The sequence below is a fragment of the Alexandromys fortis genome, unplaced genomic scaffold (assembly GCF_014885135.2).
Source record: "Alexandromys fortis isolate MF-2015 unplaced genomic scaffold, M_Fortis_MF-2015_v1.1 scaffold_53, whole genome shotgun sequence".
Classification (NCBI taxonomy): domain Eukaryota; kingdom Metazoa; phylum Chordata; class Mammalia; order Rodentia; family Cricetidae; genus Alexandromys; species Alexandromys fortis.
The window spans coordinates 2,232,265-2,258,608 of record NW_026067939.1 but is presented as its reverse complement, the minus strand read 5'-3'; the positions used below and the strand labels follow the sequence as shown (position 1 = coordinate 2,258,608).

At 41.0% G+C, this 26,344-nt stretch overlaps 1 protein-coding gene across 4 annotated transcripts in view; it reads right to left on the bottom strand.

Annotated features, from left to right (window-relative positions):
- The window catches only part of Mme (membrane metalloendopeptidase), an 82,927-nt gene that overhangs the window by 39,066 nt on the left and 17,517 nt on the right, over positions 1–26,344 (bottom strand). For all 4 annotated transcript variants that reach the window (XM_050147419.1, XM_050147417.1, XM_050147418.1 and 1 more), the window contains exons 4-8: positions 9,870–10,031; positions 8,924–9,004; positions 8,712–8,807; positions 8,492–8,610; positions 7,067–7,132 (exon numbers count right to left, since the gene is read on the bottom strand). In XM_050147419.1, the coding sequence (XP_050003376.1) occupies positions 7,067–7,132; positions 8,492–8,610; positions 8,712–8,807; positions 8,924–9,004; positions 9,870–10,031 (524 nt within the window). The remainder of the gene's footprint in view (positions 1–7,066; positions 7,133–8,491; positions 8,611–8,711; positions 8,808–8,923; positions 9,005–9,869; positions 10,032–26,344) is intronic.

The following is a 26,344-nucleotide window of genomic DNA, read 5'->3' as shown; positions in this document are numbered from 1 at the left end:
GAGGCATAGCAATAAAACATCATTTGGAATGGTTTAATTTATGGTTATTTGTCTATGGAGACTATGTTATTTTCAGTACAGTTATTTGCTTTTATAGAAATACAGTTGTTAAGCATTTGTTAAGTAATTACACAATTACTTCTTTTCCTTTAGTAAATCTTTTCCCTCAGGTTGACATATAGTATGATCAGGACATCTTCATATCTTGGGCAAAGCTATTTTTTTGAGACTGCTCTAAGGGCTTCCTTCAACAAACAACCAAAGGTTCTTATTTTCCCCATTTTACTGTGAAGTTGTACTATAAGATACCATAGATTCGATTCCACATTTCATCCATAAGCTCAATATCTTTGTATTTTATCTTCAGATAAGCAGAAGCAATAAACTATTTCCACTGCTAAGATTTTGTGAATTATCAGTCTAAACCAAAGGTCTTAACTTTTTCTCATTTTTTAAGCATGTAACATGCCAAATGATATCAAGTATGCAGATTTGGAAGAACTGAGATATTTTTGAAAGTGAAAATTAGTTTTCCTTTCTTGTGATTTAAAGATTTAGTTAACAATGCAGGACAAGAATGAGCTCTTAATTTTTTTAACAGTTGTGTCTTTGAAGAGACCGTAAATCAGGGATCATTTCAGTGGAAAATAACCTGAAAACATCAAATAGCCCTTTGTTAGAAAAATGGATTATAAATTCTAACACCAACAACAGTAGTTTGGAAGGAACAATTGCTTTGAAAAGGCTGTATAAAATCTATCCATATAGAGACAATTTTTTTAGGCTTTAAACCACACATTAACAAAAATATTATTTACTAATCCTATCATCATGGATTATTGCTTTAATAAAAATGATTTCCATTTTACAGTAGCAGATAATGGTGTTTCTATGCTAGCTCCCCTAAGCCTGGGAGAAAAGCTCATATTTATTGGAATTGCTGAAGAGGAACACAACAGCAATGTAAGGCCATTTTACTACTGTACTTCAGTCTTGAATATCATTGCTAATGAATGGTATCAATAGCCACAAAAGAGAAGAAAGCTCTCCAGTCAGATTGGCTGATGTCCGGATACCCTGGTGGTAACCCATAAGATCAAGAGTTTTATGTCTAGATATTTTGTTTGTGACACTCAGCTCTTATCTGACTTTTCCTTCCTCAGAGGAAAATATACAAAATGTAGACCAGGAAGTAATTGAGAAGTCACAGAACTATGTTTGAGTTAGCCATTAATGCTGGGGATATTTAAGCGATACTCAGGAAGCTTACTGATTGAATACCCAAACTGTACCAAGGACACCAAGTAAGAAAGATGCTTCCCATCTAAGAAGCTCAGAAACTTCCTATAAACAACATACAACTGCTAGCACAAAAATTTCCTCTCCACAGAGGGCTTTTGAATGGAGAATTGCATACCTGCTCCTGGCAACCAGGGATGAGACATAGCTGAACCTAAAAACAAGTCTACAACAGAACTTGAAGAATACAGAACCCAGGAGGATGTCCCTCTGCCCAGGAAGGAGACTGGGGCTGTTAGTAGGTTATCAGAAAGAACCTGGAGGTTTGTACAAGATTTTCAAAGGTTTATTGTCGATGCAGGGAACCAGAGTTTTCACAAACTGCTTTCAATCTCTAAAAATCCTCTTCTCAAATTTACCAAGCTGAAAATAAAATGGCCCTTTATATTTTGTTAAACAATATACCAGGGTTGTCTTTTTCTGGGTACCCAGAAAGAAGAAAATGAGGCCAACAGTTTTCCTTGTGCCATATGAATGCCAACGCTAGTACACAGAGAAACTACTGGCCATATATATATTAGCTCAGAAGCTTAAAGTACACATTTAGTCTATGGCAAGTGGGTCATCTTGCAACTTATCTTAGATTCACTTGCCCTCATCAAGTCTATCACTCTCTTCTGCATAAATGACCAAATGAGCCTTTCTACATTACAGTATGGTCTACTCACTCCAGCCAGGAGAGATCATTTTCAAAGCCCAGGTGAATAGAATCGAAGTTGCTCATCTACTCACTAATTCGTTAGGACATCACCATTTTATTTTCATCTTAATACTTCCTCAACTTACAGTATGTCCTCCCATTATGTCCTTTTCACTTCTGTCCCTTTTATTCCTGCATTACTTATATTCAATGACAGCAAAAATAATGTCTCCAAATTCCCACTGCCTACAAGATTCGTTACAATGCTATAAATTCAATGGATATTTATTAAACGAAAATAATGAAGTTAAAATATATAAGTGAATTAAGAAGGTTTCACCCATTTCTACTTGATCAGAACATCTCCAGACCATAGCAGCATTCATTAGCTTATACTTTGGGTAAACCAGAAAGCAAAATCTCTACATTTAATCTCAGTTTGCTTGAGCATGCTCATCTTACGATGACAAATCTCAGTTTTCCATTTTTTCTGGAGTTTATTAAATTTAGGGAAGGGGAGGAATCTGTCTTTTTTCTCTCTGATTTAGATACACAGGCCTTGAGTCATTTCATTCTGGCTTTGATGGACTATTGCCATATTTCAAGCTTTTTATCCTCATCCCTAAAATGCCTCTCTGTTTTATGAGCCCACCAGTTTTAGAAGAGTTCTAAGCCAATGCATAGCTCTTGGCTTTCTCTCTCTAACTTTGCCTTGCATCTCCCACTTCTGTCCCTCCTCAGATTTAACTTCTTATTAGCAGATTTCCTCATTTTATTTTATCCCTAAATATGTGGTTCAGTGAAGTATTTTGTTGATAATTAAAGAAAAATGTAAAACAATCATGACGGCTTTTCTTTGAGCGTGGAATGTGAGAACTGAGTTCTGTCCTGGGTGTGTACAGTATAGTTATGGGCTACTACCCTCGCCTATTCTGCCTTGTCAGATGAACATTTGCACAGAACATAAGACTATCTACAATCATAGGCAGATATTTTAGGTTTCCAGTCTACAGGTTTCTTTCCAAAGAAGGAGAAAGTAATTAGCCTTAATGAAGTAAAAAAAGTAGATAAAAAGCAGCCTTGAGTCCAACCTTAATTCACCCCCAGCACAGAGCCGTGGGGGCTTTCTTAAGGAGGGACATTTCTGAAAAAAAGTTAAGATGATTTTTCTTTATATAAGAGGGCTTTCTCATGTGAGACGGCTGGCTGGAATTCCATTATTGGGAATGATTATCAGTTATGGGCAATGAATACCCTTCACATTGTTTTCTCAGGATAGATATTTACACTTTTGCGTTGTCCCTCATTACTTCTGTCTTTTGGAGAACAGTGTATCATTAACTAACTCCCCAGATCATCAGAGGAGCCATAAATTCTCTTGCCAAAGGGGAACTCTAGCATTATAGACTCCTTGCTAAGCTAACTTTGAGAACGGTGTCATTAAAAGAAGACATGCTGTACACGCATTCCTTCCTGAGAAGTTCTCCTACTGGCAATTTCTTGAGATTCAATATGTATACCCTCATTTTCAAAAAGCTAATGAAGAGAACAATTACAAATTTTATGGTTAAATTAAACTGACCTCATAGTATTCCTAAACGGTATGTCTAGGCTATAGTGGCCACTAAATGACAACAAAATCATTCTCAGACTGATGGAAATTAAGTCATCTGGGAAACGATGATATGCATAGTCTTTAAAATGCAAAGTCAGCTGGGTGGTGAAGGTGCACACCTTTAATCCCAGCACTCAGGAGGCAGAGGCAGGCGGATCTCTATTAGTTCAAGACCAGCATGGTCTACAAGAGCTAGTTCCAGGATAAGCTCCAAAGCTACAGAGAAACCCTGTCTCGAAAAATGAAAAAAAAATTAGAATGCAAAATCATATTGGGTTCATGGAACTTAAATCCAATATGTCATCAAAATACAATTCATGAAGATGTGTGCATTGATAAATTCTTTTCTGCTCATTTTTCATATCTACTCTTGTTGGATGTATTCCTGCCTAATATCTTAGTGCATTCTCTTCTTAGAGGACCAAATGGGCCCTAGTTAATTAGTCTTCTTTTCTCTCACCATTGTCTTCTGGAGACTGCAACTTCCCTCCAGTTCTAGAGAGAAAATGACTAAAAACCATCTGATAAAAGCCAAATTTTCTTATCCATATTATTATTCTATCTGAAATTTTAGAACACTCAAGAAAAAAAAAAGATGCTGAGGAAAGAAAGTTACTTTTGATAGCTTTACTGATATATTGCTAAACATTTAAAGGAGAACTTGTATCAACATTTTTCAAATCTTCCAAAAACTGAAAAGTGTAGAAAAGTTACAAACAATTTTATGAGTCCAACTCTGATCCCAAAGTCAGGCAAAGTAACTATGATAAAAGAAAAAAATATCAATGGACAAATATCCATGATGATGACCAGAGTAGAATCCTCAGTAAAATGCTGATGAGTTTATGATAAATATTTGAAAGAATATAAAAAGACTTTTGTCCATGATTAAGATAAAGTGATATGCAAGTATCATTCAATAATAATCAATAGATATTACACACTACATTAACCAAATGAAATACAAAACCACATGGTCATCTTAATGATGGTAAAACTCAACATAATTCCTTAAAAAAAAAGCTTTCAAAAGCCTAAGTTCAAGAGAGACATACTTTAGCATAGTCAAAACCACAAGGACAAGTCCATGGCTAACATGAGATTTACTGGTGAAAAGCTGAACACTTTCCCTCCAAGGTGAGAAGCCTGACAAGCATGTCTGTTCAAGATAGTACTAAAACTACCAGACAGAGCATAAGGCGAGCACAAAAAAATAAATGGTGTCTGTATAGGAAAGGAAGCAGTGAAATAAACTGTTTGCCAATGGCGTGATCTCTACGCAGAAAATGCTGAAGATGCCATCAGAAATAGAGTTAGAACTGAGAAGAGCTAAAAGAAACATATGCACAAAGACTAGTAGCACTTATGCAAACAAAAATTGAATTATTTGACGTAAAAATGAAAAATAATCCAATTCACAATAGCATCAAAAACAGGAGTAAATTCAGGTGATACTCGCTAACCTCCTTTCTACTTAGTGGGAGCAATATAACAGCCTCATCAGCCTGTACCACAGAGTAAATCTTTACTCAAATCCAAAGAAACCTACTAGTTAAAACGTGAGAAGAATTGTCCAGCACTTCCCTTCTTTTCTATTCCTCTTTGGCCTTAAAAATGGATAAGGCACAATGAGCCAATTCCGACCAGGCAGACTAATGTAAATTCCAGAGGAGGCTGATATTAGAAGTATAAAATTAAAGGCCACTGAGGCCACAGGGAGTCCCACGTGTTCTACTTCACTTGGATTGCTCGCTTTGAGATCAGAAAAGGAAATAGAACTAAGGTCTCAGCTTTAATGCAGCGGGGAGGGGAGGGACCTGGCTTTGTTGACTCCCCATGAGGGGCCTTACCCTTTGGGAAGAGTGGAGGAGGGATGGGAGGGAGAACCAGGGTTGAAATGAAAAATGAAATTTAATTTTTTTTAAAAAGAAATACTGTCTTTTACTTCAGTATTATAATTTTGAGTATCTTTTTCACTTAAGCTCAGACAAAACCCAATCCAGTACCAAGTTACTTGCCTAAGGAGAAAAGCAAGTCAGTGTCGATCAATGAGTTATATAGATAGCTACACAGGTGCAGAAAATGATGCTCCATCTCCATGGAGTGACCAGAAGACCGCTGGCTACACAACCTTTGGAAAACACAAACCTAGAATTTCTAATTCTACAGACACAGCCAGAAACGTGTGCCACCAGGTGAAGGCCCCAATGCTGTAATGGATGGACAACAATTCAAAATTTAAAATAAAATAAGCCTTGCAGCTGAAGTAAAAAATGCCTCTGTAGCAGATGCAAACCCCAAAAGGCTAGTTTGTCACCCGTCTGACATTATGAACTAACACTGAAGATAAAATTCGCAAAATATTCTATCATCTTTATAAAATCTTATCAGAGGGAAAAAGGAAGAAATTCACCACCTTGACTATTAGGTCTATTTTGATATCAGAAATGTTAAACTATAAATTAAAAACTAAGGATTGGGAAAAACTGACAGTTTATAAGAGTACAATTGTAAATATAACAGCCTGGGCTGTTGTTCTTCTCTCGCTTTTAATTCTGCAACAGGAAATAGTTGGACCCTTCCTAAAGCCCACAGCTGCAGCCCACACAGAAACTAGATCACTCAGACATCCTACAGCATTTAATTATCTGTTATTACTTATGACCTTAGATACTATCCTGGATGGTACTTTCTTAATTTCAGTGTTGGGTCTCCACTCAAACAGATAGCTCACTCCAAGTTATTTGATGAATGCAAGACACAACCACATTTAATGAGTAATTTTAACCAAGAAGTGGGTTCATTCATACAATGACAATGTGACTCTTGAGGATCATGAAAAGCAACCATAATTTTCTTCTGTGTTTCCAAAGAGTTACGAGCAAAGGACCTAAAGGACAAACATCTTCCTTCTGATAGCTAATCACACTCACCATTTCTGGTTTTGCCTACTGAGGCTCCCTGCATCAGTAAGAAAGTACACGTTCACAATAGCCTAAGGCAGGAAAGCTTGTGAGCTAGTAAGAACACAATCCAGGTTAACAGCTGTGTGGGATGTAATGTCCATGGCTTCGATGCTATGGGAAAGAGAGTAGAGACTCCTATCTGCCTAGCTCTCTGGAAAGGTTCTGGGAGGGTACCCTCTACTATATCAATCCATCCCTCATCCTTACTGACTATGGTTAATCTAACACTTTTTGCTTTTCTTTAAATGATCCATTTTAGACGTGAATGGAAACATTGAAAACTGAGTTTTAAAAATTTATCATGTAACTTAAACACTAAGAATCAAAATTCACGTGAGGAATTCCCAGCTTCCTTATTGACTTCCACTGGTCTAGGGGGCACGTTCCTTCTATCAAAGGAGCTCCGGCACTGTGCAACTTTGGTATTTCCCCAGCAGGGAATGTAAGGAGTTTTCAATTTGGCTCTCGTTCTTTTCACTATTAAAGCTTTGCACAGATGGCTCTGCAGTCTGTGGCTGAATCCTTTCTCTCTCTGCTTTGATTTACCTCTTTATATATTTCAGTACACTCGTAGTAGTCTCTGGAAGGGAGGCCAAGTCGAGGCTGGTCGAACTATAAAAAAATATACATCAAAGAAAAACAGATTATTCAGCCAGTAAAACATTTGGATAAACGACAACTAGGCCCACTCTCCCTGCTGTTTATAAGTGTAAGAGTCAGAAATGGAGTAAATAAACAGCTAGGGAAAGGGTTTTACACTCCTCGCTAGTGGTAAGTGCATGAGCAGGAATGCAATCCGGGGGATTTCATTGTGTATATGTGAGTGAAAACTAAAACTAAAAAAAAAAACAAAAAACAAAAAAAAAACTTGAACTAAAAATATCCTAGGAATGATTTTAAATTCAGAGCAGAAAGTAAAAGCAAACCAAAGACTATGAGGATCCTGGCCCAGGGAGCTACCAGATTCCACAATGACAGGACTTCCCAGTCTCTGGACATTCTAATATGGTCCCTTGGGGGGCATATTTGTCTGCACCACCCTTAACTGTGGTACATCATTCTAACTAGTAGAAGTAAGCCGTGTCTCACTCTAGTGTGTGGTAGTGGAGGCGTGTAAAACTGCTGCCATCACTCTACAACCGATTTGCCAACGTCAGTCTCGCCAGAAAAATTTGAGATTGTCAACCAAAGAGGCAGGGAGAAGCCGCCCTCTAAGACGTCCCCAGAGGTCTGGGCTCAGACGGATTTTAGCAGGTGCGGACAATCGGTGGGCATGTGAGAGAAAGCTCTGCCACTCTTGTGTTTCTGCTTCACCTTGGGCGCTGACGTGAAGGGCAGGTGGTCACAGTGACAGATTAGCGGGGCTGCTTCCTATGTGGTGTATGACAGAATGGATGCATTGGTAAACGAGACTACTGACAGATGGAGGTGGGAATCTCTGATGGTTTGAGGAGCCCAATGCAATCTGGAGGAAACATACACACAAGGAATGTGTAGGAAGAACTGCCCTGCATCTCCACATGAAGGCCCTTAAAAGGATTTTTTTTTAACCTCACCTGAGATGAAAAGTGAGTAGATCTTTAGTGAGAAACCAAAACTGATTTCAAAATCTCTTTCAGGGCTTTTTATTTTAAATCAAAGAAGAATTTTTGGTTTCCAGTCCTACATTACTTCATGTAAACCAAAGCAAGAAACGTACAAAGGAACTGGGAGTCACTTTCATAATAAGAGGGCCCTAGGGAGCACTCTAAAATAGAGGCAACTGCGTGAGAGGTGAGTGTCCAAAGCAGATCACTAAAGACCCTTTGAACGTGGAGCCCCGGGGCTGAGAGCCACGGCATGGATTTATTACCCCCTAGTTCATGCAGTGAAAGGGAGAACTGACATTCCTCAAACATCAATGAAAACAACGCGCATAGAAATGTCATTACAACATAGAGAGAGTTTTGGCTGCCGGACACACACACTTACATGAATTATATGGTGGGTCGAATTCTTATCATCAGTGCCAACGAAAAAATTAATGAGGACTTTTTTTCCATATTTAGAATTCAGTTGTGCAATAGCTTTCTCAGCAGTCCAAGAAGTACCTAAAGGAACAGAAGGCGAAGCACGTTTTCTGAAGCTGGGTTTCACTAGCAGGGCTGTAACATGGAAATTATTAATTTCAAAAAGAGAAAAACCATCTTACCGTAAGTCTGGTCCCAGTTTTCTGATGCTACTGGCCACCCGTATATATCTGGTAACAGTTTGAGTAAAGGCTGTCCGCCTCTGTTGTCAATAGCAGCTTTTTGGAACAAGGAAAATCAATTCAGAGTGGGGTTATGCTTCAGAGTGGGGTTATGCGTATTCTGCTCATTGATTAATAGCAATCTGCGTGTATTTGAAGTAAAGAACACTTACACTCGTTCATACAAGACCTGTACAAGGTTTTTGCCTTCTGCACTGCTACTATGTCTTCTGTTTTGGGTTCTTCAAGGACATCTGAAAACAGGCATTTAGCAAAAAGCATCAAATGAATTGCTGAGTTTTGGCTGCTATTAAAATTTTTTCAACATAGGTCTAATTAAAAAATAAATGATTTCTCTATCCCCACTCCCAAATCCTGAGAAAAACCAAGCCATACTTCATAGAAGAGAAGTGGGGTTTGCTCCTCTAGCAAGGTACGTGTATGTCTTTTTGAGAGGGCTGTGAGTGTATGTGTGTGTGTTTCTCAGCTTCAGGGACCAGTTGCTTTTCTTGAATTTTAAAATAAAAACAAAACAAATAGTACCAAGGAATTTGGTACTTAGTGTCACTAATCCTCTTGATGATTAGAAAAATAATTATTTTTGTGTGAATGTGCAAAGCATGATCCAAATGAATTGTTCTCCCTGCTTAGATATTAAATCATAGAAAACTCCCATTTTTTCCTACTAAGCTACTAAGAAGATAATGAGGTGGATGGAGATGTAGAGATGGGTTTAAACATTCTCTATGTTTCAGAGTAGACAAAGCCTGGTAAAATCTTCAGCAACCTTAACACAGTCGGGGAGTCAGTGGACATGGTTCAGTAGCAACTATGAAACATTTCCCTTCTATAAAATGTCACGAACATACCATCACTAGGGTTGAAGAGTTTTAGAACTCGTGTATCTAAAATTAAAGCAGAGAACATTAAGAGATGTCATCACAGCCATTTTGGTGTCTACTACCCTCAGAGTGAAGCGATGGAGATCTGCAAATCCTGGAGGAAACATCAACTCTAATCTTTTGCAATATTTCCTGTCATGGCCGACAAGTACGTCTTATAAAAAAAAATGGCTGTCAGAGGCAAAAAATTCAATTCTCAGACACAATCAACACTAACCTTTCAAAACGACTTCTAGCTCATCTCTTAAAATGTCAAAATTACTGTATCGGGAACTGGTCTCGGGAATGACGTTGCGTTTCAACCAGCCTCCGCAGGCGTATTTGAAGAAGTCTGTACACGGCTCAGCGGAGGCATCCATATTCTGGATCAGTCGAGCAGCTGCAAGACCAGAGAAAGGACCCAGTGAAGTGAAAGATGCGATGCTTAACCAGGCTGGGCAGAGAAACGAAGGCTCTTCCCTCTTCACTTCACCGCACAGCAGCTCTTTCCTTGTCTTTATAGACTAGTTCATCTGATGGCATCATGACTAGTACATGTCTGTAGCCTCCTGTCCCTTTACTATTATAGTATCTCCATTTGACTCTGAGTGACTCAAGTCCTCCATCCTAAGTCCTCACCTTTCCCTTCTACTTATGTGTCCTTGCACCTGGCTCTCGGTAACTGAGCTTCCTGCTGTTTACTACTTCAAGGAGAAAGAATTACAGGACTACTTTGTTATTGCCCTCTTAGCCCGTAGTTGACATGGTGTCATTCTGCAAGCTGGTAACTTTTACTTGCTGTCTGAAACACAAGGGTGTTGTGGCTTTCAAACTATCTCTGAAACGCCAGAGGATGCAGGACTGACTGCTAATGAATTTTTAGTGGCTCAATAAGGATCTGAAACCTAACACTCGTCTTTCTGTCTTGATCACAGTTCTGTAGATTTTTATTCTATTTTAATTATTTTTATGAGTGTGTACACATGTGCCGCAGCATGAATGTACAGTCAGAGGACAACTTGTGGAAGTTGCTGCTCTCCTTCATCTGTGTGGGTTCTGGGATCAAATTCAAATGGCCACATTTGGTGGCGGGAGCCTTTATCCACTGAGCTATCTCTCAGATCCCACTTGCAAAATTCTGCAATAAAAACTCAGGCCCAATTTGCATTTTTATGGAGAATCTGTCATAAAATTGGTTGAAAGTTGGCAAGATTTTTCTGAGGTTCACTCTTCCATCTTTGAAAACTGCGAGATCACAAACCTGAGTGTTTACATGTACTTTCAGGTACTGTAACTGGTAAGATATGAACTATTACATTCTGAAGATTAGAATAAGGCACAGAGCTCATACCCACTTGGAGGAGAGCAGACCCACTCCCTACAATCCTTCAGGCTTTCTTTCTCACGAGAAGTTCAACTGTTTCACGGTGAACACAAAGGAGCAATTGAGAATTCATTGGTATCAGCAGCGTATATATGCTCAAGTGAGCTTCTGAAAGCGCTTCACTTTCTGAATTAATTAATTAATTAACTCAAAACTTCAAACAATTGCTGAGCTGTGTGGGTTTTTTTTTTTTTTCTCTCCAACTTGGTATGGTAAGTTTTGCAGCTGAGTTTCAAGCCTCTAATTGTAAGGACCTTTTGAATGTGTTTGCATGTTGAACACCTCGAGCCTAAGTCTTAAACCTCTTCAGAGTTAACCCCAAATCAGTCATCTCTCAACTTCCATGCTATGGTATATAGCGCATTGTTAGTACAGGCTCTCAAAATTGAGTTCTTGGTTAAGACTCTGTGTTTCTTCCACCCTTTTGTTAATTTTAATTCCTTAGCTTGTTTTCGATGCCTCTTTTTTCATTCTCAATATCAACCCCCATCTACACCTTCATCTTCTGTTGATCAGTTCATCCCTCCAGATTTCCTTTACATATTCATCTTATCTTTCGGATTAAACTCCCTAGAGATCCTTTAGCACTGGCCACAACATTGCTCAATAATGTCAGTGGTGTGCCATTTCCCAGGTTAAATGACAAAGTCTTTGACTTGGTCTTGAAGGCTTCCTCTTCCCATGATCCTATCGACTTTCATATTCTTTATTCATCTGTTTCCACGAGACAGGCCCACTGGGGGTTCTGAGATGCTCCCGTGCTCCTTAGCCCCGAGTCCTTGCTTCTGACTTCCTCATAACGCATCTTGGATTCCTTCTCTTGTCTTTCCAATTCCTACCATTCGGGTGCCACTTCTTCACTAAAATTTTGTGACTCTGAGCTCTAAGGAAGATGCCTCTCTCTAGACCCTCATTCAACCTTTGGTGTACAGATGAAGCCCCTTTGTACTTTTCATTGTGAATACTTTCTCTATATGCCTCACCAATTTGCCGATGGTATTAATCTTGTTGTATGCCCATCTATTAATTGGTGCAGTTATAGGTCTGATCTGAGTCCCTTCTCCTCCCCTGAGTCAGCTCAGTTCCTCTTTTACTGCCTCCAAAGTCCACTCTATCTGTTCCAATCCAACTATTTTATGTCAGGCCACGCTCTTTCCCAAGCCTTGGCCCCAGGCCCCATCCACCCTAGTTTACCCTATGTTCTGCAAGCAGATTAATGGTTTCACAATATTTCAGGAAGGTGCTTTCCAGCTAAAGTTCCAATGTAGTCCTTTACATTCCTTAAAACAAACAATAAACAAACAGCAAACCCAAACAAACAAAAACAGAACAAAATTAAAAGTAAAATAAGAAGCACCCCAGGGATTCCACAGCATATTTTAACCCGATGCAGCTAAGAAGTTGCTGGCTTTACTTCCTCCTCACATGAGATACCTGCCCCGGTCAAATCAGCTTCTGCTGTGAAACAGCTCAGTTTTCTGCTTCTGGAACTTTGACCTGGTTGTCCCAGCCCCCACCTTCTGCTACAGTATCTCTTGCGTTCTTTGCTCCCCAGGAAACTACAAACACTTTTAAAACCCAGCTTAAATCATCTACCTTGCCCAAAAGCATCCCCACAATACCCATGTCAGCTCGTGTTCTATTCATCACATGGAAACAAGTTCGATTTTCTCCCCAATCTAAACTTCAGCACTCATTCCTCAGGTCTCACAGAGTCAAATCCTGTTTGCTCCAGACCTGCCAGGAAGAATCCTAGTCTTAGCACAATAGGCCAACATAAGAAAACCTACCAGCACCCCAGAGGCAGAGGCAGGTGGAACTCTGTGGGTTTAAAACCTGCCTGGTCTACAGAGTAAGTTCTAGGACAGCCAGGGCTATAGAGAGAAACCATCTCAAAACAAAACAAGAAAGAAGGAAGGAAGGGAGGGAAGAAGGGAGGGAGGGAGAGAGGGAGGGAGGGAGGGAGGGAGGGAAGGAGAGAGAGAGAGAGAGAGAGAGAGAGAGAGAGAGAGAGAGAGAGAGAGAAGAGAGAGAGAAAAGAGAAAGAAAACCTAAAAATGGAAGAAAAGAATTTCCTTGAACTTTGAAGGAAACAGAGATATGATACCAGATGAAAATTGAAATCAACTCCTCTCCCCATTAGGATTATCATGTAAAGTGAAATCCCACAAACGTGGAGCCTGAACACACTAACTAAAGATCTTCTAGAACTACACTCTGTACATTTTTTGGAGGTAGATGTTGTAAAAGCCACTGGCATTTGGGGAACAAGTCCATTCATTCATTCTCTCTCCAGGTAAGCAGGTGGTTTATGTGAACACCGTCATACCGCACAGTCTACTGTAAAGTCATAGGGAAGCCCTGAGCTGGCACAGTGAACAGTCGGAATAGTAGTAGGTGGACCTTATTGGAATAACACACACCCCGCCCCATCAAACACTTTGAATAGAAATAATGGTACTGGTTGAAATTCTGTGCTCATGAGGATAAAAATCAGTCCCTTGAGTGTATGTGAGCTTCCCATACTCCCCTACTATAAAGGAAATGGATTAGTATTCGTTCTCAGACCAGCTTTTCTTGCCAGATCCTAGCATCTGTACTAGCCCAGAGAAACAGCATTCAGAGACAAGCAGAGGGCAGAGAATCAGAATCAGCAGTTTTCCTAGCTACTTCCAGTGCCTCTTGGTAAATCCCACTGACCAGAGGGCACTGAGTGTCAGTGCTTGCCACCACTTCAAAGAAAGTTCTGTTCTGAAGAATATTTGGGGGCCATAGGCCAAGGCAAGTCACAGGCCAGCACTTTAAAGCTGAGTCTTTGATGAACCCTCCTTTAATCCCTTATCATGGGCTGATTCTCATTTTGCACCTTATCCTCTAGACCTCCACTGTGCTGACTTTTCTTTGAAGTCAGCAGTAGACATGTGGGTAGAAGGACCCCAGGAAACACACACGACTGTCAAACTGGTTGTAATTGTCTCTCTACTTTGTACTGTGTTTTGAATTCCTGGATGTCTGCACATAGCCAACCTTGTGATCTTCAGATGTCCCATTAAGCATCAGTTTCTGACTTCTGGATAAACAAGTGTGTTTTAAAGTCAAACAAAATTATTTATTGCAATAAGTAATCATAAAAAGGCAAATGTATTTATATGGAATGTTGTTCAGCAGGTGTAAAGCAAAGAAAAAATGCTACAACGTAAAACGCCCTATGTAAAAGCCTAAAAAGTCTAGAAGGATAGATGCTGAGGTACATACTATAATTATGTCTATGGGGAGGGAGTGTGTGTGTGTTCAACTTTGTATTATTTGCTTATCTTTATTTCCCAATTTGTATTAGACGAATATGCATTCATTACCCTTGCTATAAAGAAGAAAGTTAATTTTTAAAATAGTCACATAAAGACAAGCAAAGTAATCTTCCATTAATAATGAGCTTATTTCTTATGAACGACAGTTCTGAATGTTCCGAGCTGATAAATGGTGCACCATTTTTTTCCCCTAACTAATCTTCTCATAACATTCCCCAACTTATTTGACTCTGGGAATTTAAAAACAAGCTCAGCTAGCATCTGGGGAAGTCATTAATTATCGTATTCATTACCAAGGTGTATTGTGTGGGGATGACGGGGAGATGGAACATAAGCTGGGGAAACATTTCGGTCTTTAGGTCAGAGAAACCTGCTTTGAATTCCAAAGCTCAGTTGCTGTTGAGTTGCACATGATCGAGTATCTTTCACGAGAGTGGAAGTTGCTGGATGTGAGAAGCATCACACTTGTTTCTTGGTGTACATGAGTTCTGCAGACAGGTTTTCAGCATGGGATGGCCCAGAAGGAAGGGGCACGTGACAAGCAGAGCCACCCCCCCCCATGTGCTTCTCTTCTACTGCATCCCATCCTTGTTCTGCCCTCCTCTTTGCTTTCCATGCCTTTCTGCAGACACAGATTCCCTCCTTGGAGGAGGAAGGCAGGGCAGAGCATCAGGGACTGGGGCAGGGGGATGGAGTAAGCATTTAATGGAAGCAGCACAGGGGCAAGCAGAAATGGGATGTAGGCCGATAGGACACACTGGAGCAGAGATCTGTCTGACCGGTATTTAAAGCACACTGGATTAAGGAGACCCCAAAATCTCAGCAGAGAGTTTGGGGAGCAGTACTTTCCAAGCCTGACAAAAAGACTTTGAAACACTTATGTGTAGGATCTGTTCTCGATCAATTACATCAGTTTTGGGGGTGAATCCAGAATTTTAAGATTTCTTTGCTAGCTCTAATATGCAGCAGATAAAATAAGCAATAAACAGAGAAACGGGGGCCAGAAGACTGAATGTCAGAAACTAAAGATGTCTTGTATTTCTCAACGCAGATATTTCCTAGGCAAGGGCAACACCATTCATATACGGCAATACACATTGAGCGGTAACTTCTGCTGAGTTCCCAGGAACCTCACCCGGGTCTCATGCCTAAATCCTCTCCCACCGGCCTCCCACACTTACTCCACCGACTTGAGTCTCCACCCCTGCCTCCTGACCAGACCCTATCAATGATGCATTTTGTCCTGGGTGTTCAAAAGGTACAGCAAGAAAATGCCTTTTTCCTGCCCTCCATTATCTCTCCTCATTCTGAGTTCCAAGCAGGGATGTTGCTCAATGGCCAAGTGTTTGCCTAGTGAGTGTGAAGATCAGGGCTGTAACTCCAATATCATATAAAAGCAGGGGGCAATCACTGGTCAACCTTTGAGTGCCAATAGTTCCATGTCTCATGATCTCCTCATTCCTGTTGTCCAACAATATCAATAGTGCATTTAAACATAGGCTTTGGGGTACTACAAATAATACACATTTTAATGTTTATGTGAGAACCTTTCCTAGATGCCATTTTTCTGTCTTATATGTATACTAACTTTAAAAGCAACCCCCACATTTGTCACATGCTCCTGGGGCAAGTGTCAGAGAGACAGGGGAAGCCTGAGGTCAGTACAGTGCCCTAGCAGCAAATGAACACAGTGCACGGCACTGCAGGACTTCCTCATAGACTTCATTTTCCAAACCTGATTCCTATTTAGCAGGTCATCAATGCTTCCCAAAAGAATGAAGAATAAATTCTTGGTAATTTCAAAGCAAATATGGGTGATTCTTGTTATTGATGGGCTTTCTGACGTATAAAGCCAATACTGAATTTGTGTATGGTGAATCATAGGACTTTGAGGAAATAGTCAGCCGAGCCTCTGGCAATGCTCTGTGTTTCTGTTTAAGGACCTCACTGACTATATACTATTGACCTCTGACATGGCAGTAACAGCCCACACAAATTACCCTTAGCCTAGTCTATTTGTTTGGCTCAGTGAATACATGGGTGAATGGACAGTCAAATGACATTTTCTTTTCCACATATCCAGGAAACTCTGCAAAAGAGCCTGGGCTGTTGATTTGGGTGTCGAAAGTAAATCTTAGTGCCAAGTCAAATTATCAAACACAGGGTCCACAAATAGTGAGGTTATTTATAATTTGGGGAACATCTGTGAAAATCAACAAAATGAGCGAAACAAAAACAAACAAATATTAGAATACCCAACACTTATTTCTCAATCACTATTACATTTAAAAACATTCTGTCATGGTCATTATTACATTTAAAAGACATTCTGTCATGGCTGGAGAGATGGTTCAGTGGTTAAGTGCACAGGATGCTCTTCCAGAGAACCCGGGTTCAATTCCCAGCACCCACATGGCAGCTCACAACTGTCTTTAACTCCAATTCCAGCGGATCCAGCACCCCCACACATACATAGCATGTATGGTACTTGCTTAAGCAAACACCAATGCACATGAAATAAATAAATAAAAATCTTTCTGTCATTGTAAATTAGATTAAGCAGATCAGGTATCTGTTTATAGCACCCCTCTCTAGTCTGTGGCAATTTTTTTCACTGACTATTCCTGTTCTGTATTAAAGACGGATTTAGGGAATTGCACAGGAGCAAAAATAAAAACAAACAAACAAACAAAAAAAAAAACGTGTTCAGTCTGTTCTTTCCTAATTGCTCTAAGCCTTCTGATAGTTGGTTCCAAACAACATTTTGACTTTAGTATCTTAAAATAACTGAATAAAAGTATCCAAATGAGGTCAGAGACATGTGAGGACAGCCAGCAGCAGATGCTTCCTGTAAAGACCTTAGGCCGCTCATTTATGACTAGACCTTTGGTTATAAATATGGCCTATATTAACAGACACTAAGCCTGATGTTACTCTCAGGCATCTTCAGCAAATTAAAAATAAAAACTCCTTTAACAACATTCCGAAGACATTGACAACTCCATTCCTCTTCTTCCTCCCTCTGTCATTGGCCCTCGACTAATGTAAAGGCATAGCTGTAACCCTTAGAAAGAACACAGGGAACACAGGGAAATGTGAAGTTATCACCCTTCAAAGGCAGCAATATGCAAACGAGAGTCTAGGGTACCATTCCAGAAAAGAAAACGACTGTACTGTTAATAAAAACCAAGCAGCCTTTATTACAAACATTCTGGATTCCTTCACAATCCACTCCACTTTTAATGAAGAAAATCCCTGCCCCCAAATCGCTCTTGTGTTGCGTTGACTGAAGAAAGACGGGGTGTGGTGGACTAAATTAATCTGCGTGCTGCTTCTTTATCACTTAACTCAAACTCTCCTATGAACCACTGCTTACTCTCCGGGCCAAGCACTCTAAAGCTAAGACTTCATTAGTCAGCAGCGAGAAAAGTCATCACTGGGGTTGGAGATGGTGTGGATTAGTGGGTATAGCGCTTACCAACCATGCCCAAGGTCCTGGGTTCAATCCCCAGCACCAGTGTGTTGCTCCATGCCCGTAATCTCAGAACACACAGGCAAAACATGAGGACTAGACGTTCAAGTTCACCATCAGTTGCACAGCAAGTTCAAGGACAGCCTGGGATGCACAAGACTCGAGAAAGACTGACTCTGGCTACACAACTCTTCCAACTCCATGGGAGATCCGTGGAAAGCCTTTGTACACAGCACAACAACCCTGTACATCTGGGCTCTCAATAAACAGGTCTATTTTTGGTGCCCTGGCTTGCAGAGTAATTAGTTTGTAGCTATATTTCACATACAGATGCTCTCCGACTTACAATGGGAGTGCATTCTGATAAACTCATCAGACGTGGAAAATATAATTAAGTAGCAAACACATCTAATACGCTCATCCTACTCAACAGCATAGCTGAGTAACACTCAAACTTAAGACCTCAGAGCCACAATCATATGCCTGACTGCGAACTCACTGTGCCATTCAGACTACACTAACCGAGAAAAGACCAAACTTCAAAGTATAATTTCTAAAAGATGCTTAATCCTTTTATATCACCCTCAAGGAAAGAGAAAAAAGTAAGTCAAATAAATGGTCATAAGTTAGAACTACTCTGCCTACATTGCCTAATTCACGCCCAGTGCATAGGATGCTTATTCATTGCTGTGATCAAAATACCAGACAGAAATTACTGAAGGGATAGGACTTGTTTCGATTCTGTTTTCAAGGGCTCAGTCCAGTGTGGAAGGCATGGCGGAGACACTCAGCATGTACCATGGTGCAGCAGAAGCCAAGAGAAGGGGATGGGCATTCTGACTTCCTTCTTTCTCCACCTTTTTATTTTATCTGGGAGCCTATCCCATGTGATGGAGCAGTCCACATTCTAGGCAAGTCTACTTTAGTTTCTCCTCACTGGAAACGCCTGGCAACATATACCCAGAGGTGTGCCTCAACCTCCCTGATGACTAAACGCAGTGAAGTGGATAGTGAAGACTGGTCATATCACTACAGATATGAACACATGAACATGCTTACATGAACATGCACACAGGAACGAGCTTATATATAGCAAACCTGGAATCCATTCACCGTCAGACTTATAGACAGAAATTAGAGGGACTTCAAAGGCATTGAAATGAAATCAACATAATAGCAACAGAAGCCAACATTCACCAAGCACTTAATTTCATGCTAAACACATTTGTAAATACTTTGAAGATTGTTTTCATTGAAATTTTTATGGCATATATATCTTGCTGTCATTTTGAGGTATAAACATTCTGGATAAATTAGTTGTAGGCCAGATCACACCACTGATAAATGGGAAAGTGGACCAGACACACCTTGGACCCACAGTCGATACTCAAATAGTGGATATTGCATATTAATGTTAAATATTGGATATTTAAAGTAGCCATGCACAGAAGGGCTATATGCCCAAGGAGGGCTACTAAGATGAATTGAGATGGATTGTTAGTTTAACTTGAAGCTGATGTTTTTCATATGCCACCGTTCTGCCTCAAGTCCAGACATCATGAAAGAATCTCAAAAGCCTCAGAAAGAGAGGAAGCAAATCCCAACTATGCTACCTAACAAGCTCTGTCTTCTTAGACACTCAAGCGAGCTTAATTTCTCCTAATATGCGTGTCATTAGATGTAGCTCTTCACCTCACTTGGCCCTGGATTTCAGAATCTTCTATTTTAACCATTCTGCAAGTGTAGTCTATAGTCGGTTGTCCCCGAATAAGTGAGATTCTTCAGGCTTATCTCATAGTCCATTTCAATGAATGGGCTCGCAGCCAAGTGAGGGATAGCAGTAATTTCCCCTAGAGATTCCTTCAAAATGCACAACCAAAAACATGTGCTGATAATAAAGGAAATCGGTTCAATGGTGTAACTGTTAACTTCAAGTGCCACGGGTGAGGTTAAAAACAGCTCTTTCTTCTTCAGGTGGAATCAGCATTCTCAGTGCTCGAAGACGGCTGGCAAAAATCTATTAAGGGCAATACTGTGATTTAAACAATATACCCTTAAAATAAGTTATAAAGTTTGCTGTTGCTTGTAGCGATAATGAATAATAATGTTCCATTTTTAAAAAGCTGAAGCCGTGAAAGGTCATGAAAAGGCTGCACTGTTGCCTTGGTAACACGTGGGGTGTTACCCAAGCTCCTAGACCCACCCATGTTCCTCGTGTTTAAACAGGTAATTTTGAATCACGAGTTGGTCAAGGATGACCAACAGACTTCCATGACACGCAATGACTGAGAGGAGCTCAAGGCGGTGTGCCCTTGTGTCAGTTTTTTGCTAGGGGGTGGTACAAAAAGAGGTCAAGCCAGGTCGGGACACTTCTGGAATGCTGTCAAATGGTAAAAGGGCTTTTCCCTAGTGAGCGCTATTAAACCGCGTATCTATTAATAGCCCAAGAACTGCGGTGACAGAAGACTGTTTAGCTCCACACAATCATATTTTTAGTAAGTAAATAGACTTTTTCTATTATAGAAGACCCAGGGGATTACGCTAAATGATTTGCCTTCTCTGAAAGGTTTTCTCCTCGGGAATAATGGACAGACTCTGAAACTTTTCACTTTATTTCAGCAAAAGTTCTGAGTGCCACCATTGACCCAATACTAGTTGGCACTGAGTGAAACTTGGCGGGTACACAGTCCCAATCTTCAAGCTCAGAGGATTGTACACTTCCATCTAACTTACCCAGCACTCAAGTGACATGAAAATCCCTACTTTTTATGACACCTAAGGCTAGATGTTTGCAATGTGCTCTCGGAAACAAGATAAGTGTTGATGTATATGAACGAGGAACTGGAATTGGCATTTTATGAGTGAGGCAGACAGAGATAGAGGACTGTGGTTGTTGAAAGCAGCCAGCTTAGCTACATAAGGGTGTCCCAAATCAGAACTCAGGGCTTAGTTAAAAGAGAACAGAAATAACCTTGAGAATCATGGGCAGAGCAACCTAGCACTGAGGAAGGAAACCTAGGCTGGTTGAGACCTTGATCCTAGAAACTGGCAGGTCTTCTCCAAGTAGAAGGTTAGCTGAGAACTTTCCCTATGGCTGGAAAACCGGGGAATAGAGACACACATGAATACATGGAAATTGTTTCTTCATTGACCCAAGTCTAGCTGAGGAGGGAGAATTAACAAGGCATATGAAACAATAAGGAGGAGAGGTAGCTACTTGCAAAGGAGATGCATTGGCCACTGATGGGCTAAACCTTGGAGCCTTCACAGGTAGTGCAGAACTAAGAAACCCAACTTCCATAAACAGGCCAATAGGAGACTGAGAACACCTCTTCACTACCTGGCTTTGTGTACCAGGAGTCCTGAAGAATCAGCTAGTGTAGTCCAATGGCTTGGGACGTCAAGCTAAAGCACCAGAGAACACGTTTGTATATTCTATTAACTGTATGGTATGGATCTTGTTAGTTGTTGGAAACATGATGATGAAGAAGGTCAAAATCATGAAATTTACATTTATTTTAGTAAGGCACAAATCACACTTTGTACAGCTGGTACCTCTGGGAGAAGTATGTAGGGTACTTTGGGACTGAAGAAAGTCTTGCCTGGTATAGTATTTATGATATCTAAGAAGTAACTCAGAATGTATTTCAAGGTGACCCAAATAATGTAAAAGCATTGATAATTGTAAGAACACTTAGAGCAAAGGTGTGAGTGCCACCACCCTGTGCAAAAAAAAAAAAAAAAAAAAAAAAAAAAAAAAAAAAAAAAAAAAAAACTAGTCCATGGTGGATACTCCAAAAAGATCTTTTGTTCTCAATTAACTTATAGCAAATGGTCCCCACTTGTTTGTAAACTAAAATCCACACATGCATAAAGCAATGTCAAATAGAAAATGACTTTTACATGCTCATTTTGTTGAAGAGACACTATCTGAAAACTTTTAACTTTTAAACATAATTAGATTTTTATTTATTAAATAAGGCAAAATTGATTCCTCCCCTTCTTCAAGATTTTAAAATTCATAGATGGATGTGCAGTTAGCTGAGGGACTGGCAAGACCTTGGCTTTCTGTGCTGGAGTACAGAAAAACTATTCCTCCCCATGAAGAAACCCTTCTCCACGTTAATTGTTTGCCATTTATATAAATGGGGCTCAGAGAGATTGCATCAGACCCGTCCGGAGACACGGAATACTGTTTTAGACAGATTGGAAATGATCAGTGGTGGAGGAAGCTCCCCACAGAGAGCAACAGAAAAAAGCAGGCCTAGGAGTGAGCAGAGAGCAGCGGGAAGAAGTGAGGACCAGCAGCTCCTTAACCCGGGAAAAGGTTATGGGGTGAGGAGCGGCTAGACTCAGTCGCTCAGGACAGAGAAGCAGCCGAAACTCACTGGCTGGAACTGGGAAATGAGGAGGGAGTGAAGCCCTCAAGGGACCAGGCTGGGAGCAAGGATGGGAGCAGAGGTCAAAGGCAGATCAGCTAGTACAGGGCTGACTGGATGAGGAGCCACAGAGTCACTGACCCTGGTCCCAGTGAGTACCAGGCTGCAGGGAGGCTGAGCCTGCCCTTAGGTCCCAAATGGAATATTGCTACAATGTCAACTTTCCATTTCTCTTTGATGTCTTTGTGTCATTACCCTAGCTGGTGTGTGGTATTCCAAGTTTGACAACAGTTACTTTGAAAATGGATAAATTTGTTAAATTGGCTTTCAAGATTTAGCTTGTGTCATTTCTTTTCAGCACATTATCAGAGCCTTGTTCTGGAATATTATTTACACTTTTGCTTGAAATTCACAGTTATGTTCACAACTATGTGTATATTACATTATTAGAGTCAATGAAATATGACTAAAATAAATTTCTCAGTCACACATATTGTTGCTATTCTGACACTTAGATTTCAATGAACAGAATTGTTAATTGCTCTATACATGTGTTTTTGGAATAATGAGCTCATTTAGCTTCAGAATAGCAAAGGTACCAAAAGCATCCAAATTTAATCTAAATAAATTCATTATGCCAGAAAATTAAGTCAAAGGACTTAACAGATCTGGGGGAAAATGCTGCGGGAAGTCCTTTTGTATATGTGTTGCTTTTATTGGTTAATGAAAAAAGAAGCTGTTTTAGCCAGTGGCTAAACCAAATAGAGCTAGGCAGGAAAACTAAACTGAATTCTGGGAGAAAGACAGTAGAGTCAGGGAGAAGCCATGTAACTGCCAGAGGAAAAAGACACGAGCCATCAGCTAAAAGCTTGCCGGTAGGCCACAAGTCTCATGGTACAATATAAAATAATAGAAATGGTTAATTTAAGATGTAAGAGTTAGTTAGAAATATGCATAAGCTAATAGGCCAAGCAGTATTTAATTACTACAGTTTCTGTGTGGTTATGTCGAGTCTGGGCAGCTGGGAATGAACGAGCAGCCTCCCATAACAGGGAAAATGTTTGTAAGTAATGACTTGATCATCAGTCTAAGTTTTGGGCAATTTGAGAGATCTGTAAGAATCCCTTTTGCTCTAACTAGAGGGCAGTTTTTTCAATGAGAACTGTGTGATGTTCTACACAGTGGGAATCTGGTCTGAGGAGTGAGACTCACTATCTCCTTGGAAAGGGGACAAACGACAGCAAGTGCTTAGAGGTGCCAGGGACCAAGACACCCAAGTGCAGGGTTTGCTGACAGCTGCACATGGGACCTAGGGAATGAAAGGGACCTAGGGATATAATCTCCTCTGTCCTGCACCTTTCTCTTCCTTTTTGCAATTCTGAAGGTGTTAGGGGAAAACACCACAATAGGGCACAGGCAATGGCTTTCTCGAAAGAACTTTAGTAGCTCAAGAAAGAGTTCCAAGAAGCTATAGATGGGATTTACATGATATCAAGAAAACATCTGTCTGACAAAGGAAACAATTGGGTGGAGACAATTTATAACACGGAGGAAAAGCCTTGCCAAATACACATTTGACAGAGATTGACATCTGAAAATATAAAGAACTCAACAAAATGACAACAAAATTAAACAATCAAATAATGGATATATGGAAGAGACAGATAGTTCTCACAAAGTAAAGTACAAATGGCCAATAAACATATAAAAACCTTATATCATAGCCATCGAGGAGATCCAGTTCGAAAGTACATTGAGATCCCGTCTCCTCCCTTCAGGACGGCTATAATTAAGAAAATGAATGGCAACAGACGCTGGAGAAGATGTAGAAGAAAGAGAATTCTTATCCAGCACCGGTGGGATGTTCATCAGCACGGGCACAGTGGCAATGATCATGCATGCTCCTCAAACACCGAAAAAGAAGTACCACCCAGCACAGCTATGCCAGCCTTGGAAACGCGTCCTGAGGAATCTCACTCAGCATTCGGTCTTGATACCTGCACACCCGCTCTGGCTGCAGGGCCACTCGCAATAGCCGATACAGAATCGGCCTAGGTTTCCATCAACAGAGGACTGGATAAAGAAACACAATGGGGTTTTATTCAGCCTCAAAGAAGAAGGAAACGGTGGTGTTTGCTAGTGGTTACCCGATAGTTCCTTTCAGCTGGGCTTCCTGATCAGCTAGCTGGCACTGTGACTCTTTCACAGGCTCCTGGCTTGAATGGGGGCGGGGAGAGGAGGGCAACCCCACTTCTGAAATGCAACACTTGTTTTTGAAATTCTGAAGAAAGATCACACCTTCGAGAAATGTTTAAGCAAACACTTTAATAACTTTCCGTTTGATTGAGTTTTTATCTAGAGTATAGAAAGATAAATTTAAACGAATCCTTAAAAAGTCTACTATCCCAGAGTCCCATAACAATATGCCAGGCGGGAGGCCTGCTGGACCCCCCCCCCCGACATGGTGTTTATGCTTTTGAGTGACATCATCACCTGTGGCAGCGTGTGACCCAAACCCCTAATCTGTATGAACAGATCCTGTGGCACGCGCGTCCTCACCCCTTAGTCATAATCAGCAACGCTTCTCTCCCTTCAGAAAGTTGTCTCCCACAAACTCACCACTAAATGGAAGAGGGGCTTGGCTTGTGACAGAAAATACAACCAGAAAAGCATTTTGGAAGTGGGTTTCTCCAAGGAAGTGTGAGGGTATGAAGTCCTCAGCCTGCTCCCAGAAGGCGCCTTCTAGCTCTCTGGCTCCAGCAAAATGGCTTTCCCTAGAGCCCTCTCTCCCATGCGCTCTCTGTGAGACAGTGTTCGTCGTCAACAGGTCAAACCAGCCTTCTGTGATCACCGTGCCAAATCGGCATCCGCGCTTCTTCCCGGCACTTACTGAGGCTTCCACCGTCCAATCATCCCAGCCTCGCCTACTTTGCCTGTCATCCCACGTCCGTCCCGAGACAGTCATTTCTGCTCATTAAAGGCTTTGGCGCCCTCCCTGCAGTCGGCTCTTCCACACCTGCCTTTGCACCTGGCATGGGGGACGCGTGAACAACTGTCTCGATGCAGCTAAGGGGTTCTTGATTTTCGGAACGCTCCTGATTATCACCTTTATTCTACATTAGTGTATTTTCACAGCACCGCGATGCGGCTGTTGGCCTTTTCCAGGGTCCTACTCTCTTTATGTCCACTACAGTCGCCTTCTGGGAGTAGATCTGTCTCTTCGCATACAAAACTGTGACGCAGTGACTACTGGGTCTCCTGTGCTTCGAGTTCCGCGGGTGCAGTCGTTCCTACCATCGCTGACTCCAATGCCCAGTAACAGAGGAAGGCAGAGCAAGAGGAGAGCCCTCTGTCTAAGAGGACTGCTGGCCACATTCCCCATAATCTTTTACTAGGCATCTTAAACCAGAATCCTCGTCCTGTTCCCTCTGCTTTAGTGTTATCTCATGCTGGCGCTCAGCTCTGTTCAATCCCAATGGTCACTCTAACTCTGACATCTGCTTTTTCACGAGCTTGGGTGACCTCTCACTTGGATGGATGGCTGTCAACCTTTTTGATTATTCGATTCTCAGTCTCTTTTGAAAGAGTTTCGTTTTTGGGGTTTTTTTTTTCTTTTCATTCCCAAATGTGTTACTTTATACCATGCCATTCCGGCTCTCTTCTCTACCCCCTTCTGAGCATCTCAACCGTATTGACGTGGGCTGATGACTTTCTCTTCAGCCCCAGCTTCCTTGAACTCTACTACCAATTACAAGCACCTCAAATTTAAATGGCCCCAAGGTGAATGCCTGCCTATAATCTGTCCCACCTCTTAATTAGCTCTTCCTGGCTCGGTGGATGGCTTTACCTATCATTTTTTTAACCTACCAGTTTTCCAAGTCTAAAGCTGCACTTTTTTTTTTTTTTTTTTTTTTTTTTTTTGAGACAGGGTTTCTCTGTAGCTTTGGTGCCTGTCCTGTAACTAGCTCTTGTAGACCAGGCTGGCCTCAAACTCCCAGAGATCCACCTGCCTCTGCCTCCCGAGTGCTGGGATTCAAGGCGTGCGCCACCACCGCCCGGCTCACGATTTTCTTCTTCACTTCTTTTGTACCGCCTGTTTGTCTGTGCACTCTATGTAATAAATTCTACAAAACATTCAGCAAACATACCCAACCCGATGCACCTCGAATA